General features: G+C 46.4%; 3 protein-coding genes across 4 annotated transcripts; all 3 read right to left on the bottom strand.

Annotated features, from left to right (window-relative positions):
* Positions 1 to 345: 345 nt before the first annotated feature.
* LOC117842074 (probable 26S proteasome non-ATPase regulatory subunit 3) lies at positions 346 to 3,457 on the bottom strand. Its single transcript, XM_034722424.2, has 8 exons — positions 3,261 to 3,457; positions 2,938 to 3,128; positions 2,190 to 2,327; positions 1,984 to 2,120; positions 1,778 to 1,832; positions 1,568 to 1,678; positions 1,147 to 1,386; positions 346 to 1,063 (listed from the first exon to the last, which is right to left on the bottom strand). Exons 1-8 carry the CDS (start codon positions 3,343 to 3,345, stop codon positions 551 to 553), a joined length of 1,470 nt encoding a protein of 489 aa, XP_034578315.1. The 5' UTR covers positions 3,346 to 3,457; the 3' UTR covers positions 346 to 550.
* A 519-nt stretch (positions 3,458 to 3,976) lies between these two features.
* On the bottom strand, positions 3,977 to 7,366 carry LOC117842075 (uncharacterized). Of its 2 annotated transcripts, none has more exons than XM_034722426.1 (9): positions 7,206 to 7,366; positions 6,876 to 7,019; positions 5,477 to 5,557; positions 5,312 to 5,400; positions 5,158 to 5,232; positions 4,916 to 4,977; positions 4,745 to 4,828; positions 4,462 to 4,659; positions 3,977 to 4,386 (listed from the first exon to the last, which is right to left on the bottom strand). In XM_034722426.1, the coding sequence occupies exons 2-9, from the start codon at positions 6,996 to 6,998 to the stop codon at positions 4,286 to 4,288; spliced, it is 813 nt and encodes a 270-aa protein (XP_034578317.1). In that variant the 5' UTR covers positions 6,999 to 7,019; positions 7,206 to 7,366; the 3' UTR covers positions 3,977 to 4,285. The 2 variants fall into 2 exon arrangements, with proteins under 2 accessions (XP_034578317.1, XP_034578316.1); XM_034722425.1 differs by having other exon boundaries at positions 4,462 to 4,665.
* Positions 7,367 to 7,803: 437 nt separating this feature from the next.
* Positions 7,804 to 11,429, bottom strand: LOC117842073 (aspartyl protease family protein 1). The gene is made up of 10 exons (XM_034722423.2): positions 10,962 to 11,429; positions 10,637 to 10,769; positions 9,934 to 10,169; positions 9,631 to 9,855; positions 9,419 to 9,554; positions 9,253 to 9,326; positions 9,060 to 9,162; positions 8,906 to 8,963; positions 8,473 to 8,544; positions 7,804 to 8,376 (listed from the first exon to the last, which is right to left on the bottom strand). The coding sequence occupies exons 1-10, from the start codon at positions 11,240 to 11,242 to the stop codon at positions 8,147 to 8,149; spliced, it is 1,548 nt and encodes a 515-aa protein (XP_034578314.1). The 5' UTR covers positions 11,243 to 11,429; the 3' UTR covers positions 7,804 to 8,146.
* Between the last annotated feature and the right edge of the window lie 746 nt (positions 11,430 to 12,175).

A 12,175-nucleotide genomic window follows, 5' to 3' on the forward strand; every position in this document is an offset into this window, starting at 1 on the left:
TGGTAGCAGCGGGAACATGCTCCGCAAACCATCTGATGTGTGCACAGCACGGTTTGTATGAAAAAGTTCGAACGCGTAATCCTGGAGAGTGATGCGGCAAATGGTGGCTAAAGCACTCGACACAATTCTGAGTTTTTAAACGTTGATGTTTACTGGATTAGATTTATTACTGAATTTTCTCATTATTCTAGAGTTTGTAATTCAGTAGTTGATATACTCAAGGACGCGGGCCTGAGTAGTCTGAATTGTCCTCATAAACGCAAGGAACAAATGCACTGAACTTGTCATTGTCCAGAAATCAACATCTAATTTTCAGGGCCAGGACAATAGACACGGGGTACAGTGTGAAAAATGATGTGTTTTCTAAGCCATATGTAGTTATAAAATATTGTAACATAAATCGCAATGAAGAATTCTGAATTTGAAACACCATTCCAAACAGAACTGGGGAACTAGAGTTCGTGTGCCCCTTTAATCAACTAAACAAGTCGATTGCTCTTCAAATGAAACTAGGAAGCAGAGGCTGAAAGCATCAAAAGGATGCACTAGTCTAGAAATCATCGTCGTCTTCCTCAGCCATGTGTTTTGCCAGTTCTTCCTCCTGCTGGAGCCTCTCACGCCTCTTCTCGGCGCTCTCCTTTTCCTTGTGAGAGTTTGGAGGGAATCTTAGAGCTTTGACGGCCTCGTTGTGCATGTTCAGGCAAAATGCAATCCTGGAGTTGAAAGCTATCTGTGGCTCATTAGTTGAGTAGACATCACCAGTCTCCTTCGACACCATCCAGCCATTGGCATGATCAATGGTGGCATCAATTGCCCCATCCCTGATGGCCTTAGCTACAATGCTTTCAGCATCTGCAACAGGGTTCTCCGAGTCCAACCTCAGCTTCTTGGCAATATCAGCAAGGGAAATCCTTGAGTATGAGATGCTGATGTTACGCAATCCAGTCCGGATAACGTTGTGGCGCAGCCTCACTATCAAATTGCAGGTCCTATCTGCACTGAAAGTGCTTGAAAATTTATCTGCAACAGATCTGAATAGCTCCAGGTCCCCAACTCGAACAGCCTAGAGAGCATACATGAAAGGAAGAATCAGAACCTTCAATATTCACAACATGCAGTATTGTCTAGAGTTATGAGAAAACATACATTTGTAAGCTCAAAATAGGGAGTCAAAGCTTCTTTCATTCCTTTCTGCATGAAAACAGTTCTCTCTGGAATCTCTCCTAAGAGTAGCCTTACAATAATGGCCCATTTGTTGCACTGGATCCGAAATCCTTGAGCTGTAGTGGGTGCCTTTCTAGCAGCTTGCAAGAGGCTTTCTTTAGCATCAGTGTACTCCAACTGAATTGTCCTTATTTTGCCCAAGTAAAAAAGGTACCGGCAGAACTGTAATACAAAGTAGAGGTTACCACTTGTGTGGTATTTCCATATGATAGGAAAAGTTGTCTTATTTTGGTTATATATCAAATCAAACAGTCCACCAATTACCAAGACATATGCACATATCATTCAATGCATAACATATCAGTATATGACAAAACATCAAATGCACTAGCTCATTAATTACCTGTTGATTTGAATGTGCTTCAAAACGCGGTGCCTTTGATCGAAGCTTTTCTGCCTGGTCATACAAGTTGTAGTGCAGGTAATTGCGAAGAAGAAGATTGAGAAGAGTTTCCTGTATTGGAAACAGAAGTTAATCCCAATAAATTTGATGATGTTTATAAACTAAGGCTGCTAAGTATTGAAGATTAGATTATGAAAAATTGAAAACAACCTGACCAAGCTCATCATGGTGTAAAGTCGCCATTCTGTGCAATGCCAGAAGAGTCCTGAAAAGCATCAAATGCATGAGGGGTAAACCAGGACACAACAAAACTGTAAAAATGTGCATCTAGGTACCAAAGAAATCCTGAAAGACAATAAAAGAATGTTTGTTTGATCATGGCTTGATGGGAATCACTACAATTCAAATTAACTCACCCACGAATCTCGGCAAGGGTGTTGGTAAGCTCATGGACATCTGAGTAATAGGAGTACAGCCTAGAAGCTAAAACATCAACTGTCCTCCTGTTGAGACTCTTCAGACGAGCAATGCTTGCGGAGGCACAAGTTTTAGCCTGGGAGACAAAATTCAAATTAGCATGTTTCCCTACAGAAAACAAAGTGGACGAAAATCCCAGACGTACCTCATCATATTTCTTATTATCAATAAGGAATATAAGCACAAGCAGGTAACAATAAATTTCAATCTCTGGAAGACCATGCTTGATTGAAACTTGAGCTGTTGGAGCTGCCGCATCAACATCCATTTCACTCCCATCTTCCTACAAAGAATAACACCATAAAAATATCAACAACCTACGGAAAGAGAAAGGAGCTTCAAAATTTTCAGTTTGAACTTAAAAAAATAATTAAGGTATGAATTATCAAAGAGGTAGCAGAATAAAGGAACCAAGTTTTGACATGAGAAGAGACTGAGACACGTTTGCAGTTTTGCCCAATAAAGCAGTTATTCAGCACGAATACTGCATTATAAGTAATGTAAGGCCGGTTTGGAGAATTAATCTATATTACGATTTCCTCAACCCTACTGAGAAGACAAGTAATCCTAAGCGTACAACAACAGCTATGACACAGGTCAGAAAAAATCGCAACAACAAATTATAGCACAGGGATCTTCAACGTCTGTTATGTCAATGTATCAGCATATAATAGCATAGGAATCAGGACACAACTAAAGAATAGTGTATGTCTGTAAGACCAAACTAAATTTTGAAATGAAAGACCAAAATCAGTTTTGATCTGTCCCTCTTTTTCAAATCTATAAGGTTAAAAGCACCATCACCGTGTACGTCTAATTACAATAGAGTATGTCTTATAATTAGCAGGCAGTGAGAACATATAACCCAAAATCCAGTCCCAGAGTAGAAGTACCTTGGGCACGAGGGCGGCGAGGCGGGCGAAGGCTTCCGAGGAAGGAGGCAGCGCGAAGGCGAGGAAGGCGGCGACGTCGCGGGCGGCGAGGCGGCGGCGTAGGGCGATGGTCAGGCGGAAGGCGCGTGAGATCCGGCGGACCTCCTTGCTCAGCGACCCGGCCTCGATCACCGACGCGATCTCCTTCAGATCTGCACGCATCAGGGCGCGGTTAGGCGTGCGTCGCTATGCCCCGCGAGACGTCGGAGTCGGGGAGAGCCGGAGAGGGAAAAAAAATCTAGGGTTTTGGAGGGAGAGGGACGCGATGGAGAGAGGTTGCTCACGGTGGAGAGTGGACTGAGCGGGCGCCGGAGCGTCGGCGGCGGCCGCAGTGGCGGCGGAGTCGTTCATCTCGACGTCTTCCGGCATCGTGGCGTCGGCGACGAGGTCGAAGAGTGCGCGCGGTGAGATACAGGAAGCCGGTGGCCGGTGGGGGTGTTGCGGCTAAACTCTGAAGCCTTGCGGTTTGGTTTTATTTTATTTTCGTTTTCTTTCTCTGCGAGTTGCGACTCGGGCTTTTCTTTTCATACCCGACTCGGCCTTGAGCTATACTAGTTGAGGTGCCCCAGATTTTCTAATTCAGTGTTAGTTTAGAGCTCAATTTGCCGGACATAAACACATCAGAGTATATTGTCGAAAGTTTATTTAACATCTCATATCTCCATTCATTTTCATTTGGACGGACGAACCAATGGGGCCAGGAGCAACTTTTTAATTCAAATTTCAAATCAATCATTCAAAACCAAGTACGGGAAGTTTCTTTCGACGAGCAAATACGGCGATCGGTGTCACCTTTGAAAGCCCTCCTCTGTCACAGTGTGCAAGTAAATCGCAGTCTTCTCATGGGCGCAAAGGCTGATGCTAAAACTTATCGTTGAGGTTGAGAGCTGTAACGTTAAACTCGATCCTGGTCTCAGCTCCTAGACAAAAAGGATTGGGATTGAGAGTTATCACGCAAACACGAACTCTTAGTTTGCTGAGGCATACAGAGACATCCACATTTCAAAGATACAGAGGCATCCACATTTCAACAAGGAACAAGACTTCGTTTTTATATTAAAAAAATTGAAAGAATGCACTGCTCTAAACCTTTACGAAACTACAATTAGTTTACGACATCTACTGCAACGAAGGAAGCACTGTAAAGACGCTACCCTACAAGCCTAGTCAAATATCAAAACCTGGCTGCATTCCGACAGAGAATGTCAAGCTTATACCAAGTATAATGTTAACCGACAACACATGATACATCTTCATATTTGGAGCAGGCATCCAACAAACAACCAGTCCCGGACTGGTAGCAAACAGCTTAAGCACCTGCCGCAGCAGCGTGCATCACACCGTTCGCGTTGCCACCACGTCCTCGGCCTCTGGATGGGCCTCTCCCACGGCCACGGCCTCGACCACGACCTGGTTACCAATTGAAACAGATTAGCAAAGGTCTTGTTATACAAACAATTAAACGGGGAGAGGGAAGTTGCTCACCTCGGGTCGGAGCAGGAACAGGTGCCTCGTCGTAATAGCCACCATCCTGTTGGTAATCAGGCTGACCATTGTAGCCTCCTCTCCTGCCACGGCCCCTAAAACCTCTCCCTCTTCCACGGGGATATCCGTTGCCCATATACTCAGGGGCATGATCATCCTCCCCCCAACCACCATCAGCATATTCATTGTATCCATTTCCTGAAACTAAATATGTAAGGAACAATTACACATTCAATATGTTAAGTAGTGAACTGAAGATTTACTCAGCAGCGATCAGTCTCACCACGTCCACCTCTTCCCCTTCCCCTGCCTCGCCCACGGCCTCGACCACCACGGCCCCTCCCTCGGCCACCAGGTGAGTGTGCATCTACAATTTCAATAAAATCAATTACGAGGCTATACAAAATTATTAAAATGTTAAAAATATATAATAGAAGTGAATCTTGCACAGTACCTTCATCGTTATCATATTCAACCAAAGGCTTCACCTCATCAGCAGGCAAAGGAGATTGATATCTGCCAAACAATTAATAGTTGTCTAAGATAAGACACCTTTGCATCCAGAACTAATAGTTGTCCAATTATGTGGTTCAACAAGGTATGAGCTCATGTTGTATGAAACCATAGAAATCGGTTAAAAACAAGCGGTCGCAGAGAAAATCTTCATATACAGTTAACAGGATGCGGTGTGCATACCCAACAGAGGATGTGTCCAGCTCCTTCTTTGAAAGAGTTATAGTGATCATAGAGACATGCCTTGTTGTCTCAAGCCTGCGGAGATATATAATCATTAGACTCCAAAATATAGTTCACCAGCAGATATATCCTGGAACAAAAACAAGTCACTTACGGAAGTAGGCCTTCCTCCAATGGCTCCCACATATCAGTAATGTCAGTAGATCCAGTGGTGGTATTCTGATGGAGACCAACGATCCTCCTCTGCACAGCAATTACAGTAGCAAACAATTAGAATCAAATCAAAGTAATATTTGCAAGCATTAAAAAACAGAAGTACCTTGATCAATTCTGCAATCATGACAGTTTTGTTGATAGCCCTTCCCATGGCCTTGAATACAACCTCATCAGAACCTTTGTCCTTCAAGTAAGAAATATAACATGCAGCAACACATCAGGCACACAACATGAATATATCACGGAAAAGCAAAAATATCACATAAAATTTGGGCATATGAAGATTTCACAAAACTACTTGGGCAAAAAGAAAATGTTTAAACAAATGGCCAAGCACAAATTAAGCATTCAGCAACTTCCTCAAAGAAACATGGTTAAAGGGCACTCGGGTCCTAAAGAAAACAAATTAAGCATTATAAGCAACTTACTCAAAGAATGAACTGAGAAACACAGAGTCTCTACAAGGCATTTTCATTGTTTCGAATTACGACAAAAAAGCAAAACATACACAACTAAAAGAAACATGATTAAAGGGCACCGGGGTCATAAAGGAGCAAACATGGACCAAATGACTAAAATGGCAAAACGTGGATGTCATGGTATTGTCAACATCAATCAACTGTACGAGAACAGTATGCCAAGCACCAAACTGCGACAACTAAGGCAGGGGAGTGATTAGACAGTGATGACAAGAGCAGCTACTTAGGAGTGACAACTTAACACATCATATTTCATTTTTAAGTGATGAACAATATGCCAAGTACCAAACTGCGACAACTAAGGCAGGAGAGCGATTTGACAGTGACGACAAGAGCAGCTACTTAGGCGTGACAATTTAACACATCATATTTTCATTTTCTAAGTGGTGCATCACGTCACAGACATAGTTCCACATTTATTTGCCACCATATATCAGATACCTCGTCCACTATATATACTAAATCTGGTCGTATTCAGCAAAACATGCTTTGGGATTTCACGGAAACATCAAAAGCTCTTGTCCTTGCCTATACTGCTGCAAAAGTTGGCAGCAAAAATGCATTGCTAAATCAGGCAACTACCCGACAAACCAATGGGCAATTGCAGTATAATGAATGTGATTGAATGCCATAACCAGGACGTGAACAAAGCTTAGCCTTTCTTAAAATCCGAACATAACAACTTTAAAGTTGGAATCAGGTGGTCTTCAAGTACCATATCCTACCAAACAAAGCATTGAGACTAGCTGCCTTCTCTCTTTCACAACTCTAGTTGCATTAAAAAAAAAAGAAGGAATAGGCATGCTTTAGTGCATGTCACAACAACCCGTACGGCCCAATCATACAGCTTACCTTTTAATCTAAGCGGCCAGTCATCACTCACCACGCCACCAACGTACAAGAAGTAGCGCACACTTTATGGCGCTAAGACGAGAATTCAAACAGCGCAACGGCATTGGAACTTGCTACAGTCATCGACGGAAGAGCGGGCAGTCGAGCGAGCGAGCGAGAAGGTGGTGGTACCTGGAGCAAGGCGGTGGCGTAGGTGATGTAGTTGCGCATCCTCCCCTGCGTGGTGATGCGGATCTCATTCTCCTTGATGGGCGCCTCCTCCCTCGGCTTCTCCACCCTCTGGTACCGGTCCATCCTTCTCCCGCTTCTCTCTAGCTGCACGCACAGCGCAACACAATGCGAGGAGAGCCCCGCTCAGATCCGGTCCGGACGCGAGAGCGCAGCGACAGCGAGAGAGCGAGCGCCGAGGGCGCGATATATATAATGGAGCAGCGAGTGGCGGCGGCGGCGCGCGCGGTTGCGAGCCGTGAAGCGGGGTCGGGCTGTTGTCCCGGCGGTTACCTGCGCGGCGGTTAGGGCCCGGGCACCGGCGGTTCCGTCCTTGGCTCGCTGGCGTCGATGGCGGTGGTGAAGGTAACCGCCGGGTGGGGTGGGAGGAGAAGGCCTTTATACGGCCGCCTCCGTTCGGGCCGGGGAAGGGGAGCGACCGGGTCGGCTGCCCGCCGCGCGTCTAGGGTTTTGGAGGCTGCAGTTACGGAAATGCCCTTGGACGTTGCGGGGTTCTTCGGGCACTGGGGATGCCGTTTGGACGGACGGATTTTGGGGGAACGGTGTCGGGACGTGCGGCTGGGATTCGTTTTGGCAGTAGGTTGCGGAAGGGTGTATGGGCTGTGTGGGCCTCCTTGATGGACTTCGATTTGGACCAATGGGCATCATTGGTTGAATGTTCAAACAAATTTGCTAGACTCTTTTCTTTTTGCTGCTCAAGAAGTGATTTCACTTTCTTCGCAAACTCGATATAAATGCAAACGAAATCAATAAAAGATGAAAACTAGAAAACTCGAAACGTGACAGAATGTTGAAGAAATCACTGTTTGCCTTTCTGACCTAAATCAGCACCAAGGGAATAGTTGGACAGGCACATCACACAGAACCGATATGGAGCACATGCCAGCATCATTATTCACTTATTCTATTATTCTATAGAAGTGTCAATACATCCTCAAGTTACCTATATATGTACAGCCACCACGACATAAACACTGGGTGGAGAAAAACATCACAAAAGTACAATATGAACGTGTAAAAGTAGAACAAAAATGGTCTATGAGGCTATGAGTCATCCCGTGTTCTAACACCCTGTAATTCCTACTGGACCCAAGCCAAAAGAATGTGGTCCTATTCCGCTACACATAAATCAATACGAGGTAATGAAGCTTTAGCTAAATCTATCGTATCTGTGTATTCTGTTTCAGAAGGCTGTCATGTGGAATTTGAGCTGATCAAAGAATCGCGACGAACAGGAGAGCAGCTGCGATGAAGACGTTTGTGTTGAAATGCAGCTTCAGCGAAAAACCTGCTGAAGGCTGCAACACGTTGACTTGGGTGCCATTCGGTGAAGCACCCTTGGCAGCTTCAGGAGTGTAACTGTTCGGCCCCATTGGAGGCTTCGGAGGAACAGCAGAAGGATTTGGGTTCGCTGGAAGTCTACTTGAGTTGTCCACGCTGTAACCTGGTAACAGCAACAATATGTAAGTGTATCATTCTAATTTCGAGGTTTAACGCATTGGATTTGAAGAAACATCAAGATAGATGTGGAGGTGCTTACAATCAAAAATTTTCCAACCCAAGACCTTCCTCTCTCGATCAAACACAATCTTCAGCCCAGACATAAAATTCTCTGCACCAAAAAAATGACCAGCAAGGGTAAGAAAATTGAGGTAGCTTACTATCACTGCGATACATTTTACTTCATAATGCAAAATATGCACAATAGAACATGGATGGAGCAGCCACGTTTTTCAAGCAATAACAGTATAAGCAAAAGGCAGCATCTAAAAAGTTGAAATATAAGAGATCTTGGCATCAGTAACAAATTAATACGTCTACCATTTAAAAGTCATACAAAGGATCCATTCTATGGTTTTTTTAAAAAAATGAAGCAGCATACTTGCAGAATTTTCGAAGTACTACTTTAATAGGATCAAGCATCTTCACGTTTGAACAGAAGGTCTAAGAGTTTAAAATGCAGAGGTGCTTACCCCCTATCAAGTTAACACCTTCACTCTTCATCATAGCCAAGCAATAGCCAAGTGGATTCTGAGAAGTAGATGTAAAGTAGATGTAAATTAACACACACACCATACATGGATAAAATAAATAAATAAATAGAGCTGAGTGTCAGTTCTCTCTTACAGATGCAGTGTCCGTTATAGTAATTATTGGATCATTGACAGGAAATACACTCCCACCTATTGCCGTCAGACTTATGTTTGGAGGATTGATAGATCCCTTTGAACTGGAAAGTGCAGCAATATATCCATCAGGCATACATGAATAGCAGCACGTGGAGATGTAACTATGAGGGACTGTTGCTAGATGAAAATACCTTACAGAGTAGCAAAATTCAAAGGGCAGAGAAGAGTCAAGTTGGCTCGGCTTATCTTCGACTTGTGAATCGAACTGATAAGAATGAACATAAGTAAGAAGTAAGAACAGAACCATTGTGAAAGATGGAGTGCTGAAAACCACTCCTAATTAAACTTAATACTTACACTGCTAGTGATTTCAGTGTACATAGGATCAGACAGAGCTGTGAAAGAGGTGCCAGAGTCGACAATAGCACTAAACTTGGAGTTAATTGATTTACTTCCCACCATAGCACCAGTGATGCTTATGTTGTAATATGGGCTGCGGAAAGAAGGGATACCAACATGAGTTTGATGGACAGTTTCTCGTTTATGAAATATGTGCAGTAGGAACATACTTTTGTTTATAAATATTTAATGGGGTTTCTTGCTGGTCCGAGCTTCCGGTGTCCCCAAAATTGATTCTACCATGGCCATCTTCTCCAAAGCACATTGAGAAGGAATTGGCTGCAACTCCTCCACTTGCAAGCAGACTTGGAACTGATTTACTGTCCATACCAAGCCCAAGCAGACCATTGGGCGCAGCGTTGCCCAGAAATGAACCTGTCTGAACCTGTCCACAACTGAACAATGCACACAAGATTCAGCACATGGAAGTAAGAACGACCAATTTAGCATGGGGATGATCACAGAGTACATACCCGAATGTTATGGGGGCTGTAACAATTTTCGGTTGGCCATACTCAGTTATCAGGTACAAAAGATCCTCAACTAGCACACCTGAGGACGACGTGTTATCAGACAAGTATTCGATACTGTATGGGCAGCTGCTGCTTGTCGATAGGCACGCGCTCTGCTGATCACACAAATTGCTACTGCAAGGGACCTTCCGGCTAGTACTCGACTTCTGAGGGCTATACACATCGAACTTCAAATTCTGTGAAATTTGTGACACACACAAACACGAGTTAGCAAGAACACAGACACGAGCCGTGTAAAAATTTGTCAGAGTCAATAGAAGCACAATGACACTATTGACTTCCTCGTGCAAAAAAAAAAACCACATTTTCTTGTTTCATAACTAGAGTACATTGATCTAGGACCAAAGAATAGGCTGTTTTTTAAGCCCGACCAGGGTCCCAGCTCAGGCTGTCGTGGTTCTGGAAGATTTCTAAGAAGCACATGACACATGCCATGCTTCCACAGATATCATAGTAAAATATGCCCGCGTGATCATGTAGTAATCTCGGAGGAAGAAACTCTACCATGCATAAACTTTTAAATCTGCTGTTATGCCATCTCACCAGCAACATGTTATTATCCTAACCCCCTAACTCAACTGTAATAAACGTAACAGAGAGTAGAGTAGACGCCAAGTAGAGGAAGGAGAGAAGCAGTACGTACCCCGTAGTTGGGGGAGACGAGCGGGGCGCACTTGATGCAGTCGCAGGGCACCCAGAAGAGGTCGCTGCCGGTGTCGAGCGCCACCAGGAACGTCACGTTCGGCGTCCCCAGCGCCACCACCGCGTAATGCAAGCTGCGCAACCAACACCAACCACCGCCCCCCGGCTTTAGCCCCAAAAGCAAAAAGACAGAACAGCTAACACACACACAGCGCACCCCTTCAAACACCAATGATTCCAATCCCTCTCCCTGATTCGAAGCTAAGCCTGCTTAAAGACGACGATGGTGGAAGTGGAAGGAGGAGGAAGCGGAACGGTGCACTCACAATCCGAAATCGTTGAGCCGGTAGGTGTCGTTGCCGTCGGCGAAGGCCACCTCCCCTCCGGCGCCGGGTCCCGCGGAGGCGAGCGACCGGCGGCGGAGGTCGTGCCCGGCCAGCGCCGCGTAGTACTCCGCCGTCCCGGCCGGCGGCCCGCTGTGGTGGCCCGCCCACTCCCGCACGATCGCCGAGTACCGGTGGTGGACGTCCAGGCTCAGCGCCTCCGCCGCGGACGCGGCCACGGCGGCCAGGAACGCCACCCGCACCCACGCCGCCGCCGCCGCCATGGGCAGGCAGCGAGCGAAGCAAAAGGCAAGGTAAAGGTAAAAGCAGAAACCTTTGCAGCTCTGTAGATGGAAAGGTCTCCCGGCGTCGGGCCGCGGGCCGCTATTTATCCGCGGGATTCGGCGCCCGGGGGGGCAGGAGGAGGAGGAGCGCAGGCCAGCAGGGTGTGTGTGTACCTGCCGCGCCTTCGACTGCGAGTGCGAGGTGGCCGGTTCGGCGTCGGGAGGTGGTGGGGGCAGCCGCGGGGTTTTCCCGCGGGAAGGGGTGGTGGGTGGCGGGCCCCGCCGGCCAGCGAGCCGGGAGGAGTGGTGGCGTCAGACATCAATGCGCTGGAAGCTTCGCTTTAGACTGCCGCGCGCGGCGTGGTCGCCGGGTCCGCCACTCCTTTGCTTTTTCCATCGTCATTTCGATTTCGCCTTGTGTTTTTCAGAAGGGTTAGTGGGCCTGCAGGGCAGTAATGCACTAATGCTAATGCCCCCCGCCTGACCGTAAAGGGTGGCGCCACCCGGCCTGACCGGGGATCCTTGGTTCAAACCGTGGCCGAGGCTCCGCTGTCTGGTCGGGGAACGACGCGTCCGGAGGGATGCACAGACGTTGCCTTCGTTGCGATTACTGCAGGAATGGACGGGCAAAAGCAAGATGCAACTTGAGCGATTCCACCTGAGACCCGGTGGCTGGATGAGTGAACCAAGGGTTGGGTCATGGCCTCATGGGTGAGTGGGTGATCGTGATGTCTTCGGATATAGGATGGATAGGCAACGGATGGCAGTGGCACACATGGACATGGGTCAGGTGAGGTCGGTATCCCCTGCAAGAGATATTTCTCTTCTGGGCTCAATCGCAGCTGGTACTTGAAAGAAGATGCTCATTGCTGCCCCTTGAAGAGGAAATAAGCTAAGGCAGGGGCCAATCTTGCGTGCACGGTTGCGCGATGT

The sequence above is a fragment of the Setaria viridis genome, chromosome 2 (assembly GCF_005286985.2).
Source record: "Setaria viridis chromosome 2, Setaria_viridis_v4.0, whole genome shotgun sequence".
Taxonomy (NCBI): Eukaryota; Viridiplantae; Streptophyta; class Magnoliopsida; order Poales; family Poaceae; genus Setaria; species Setaria viridis.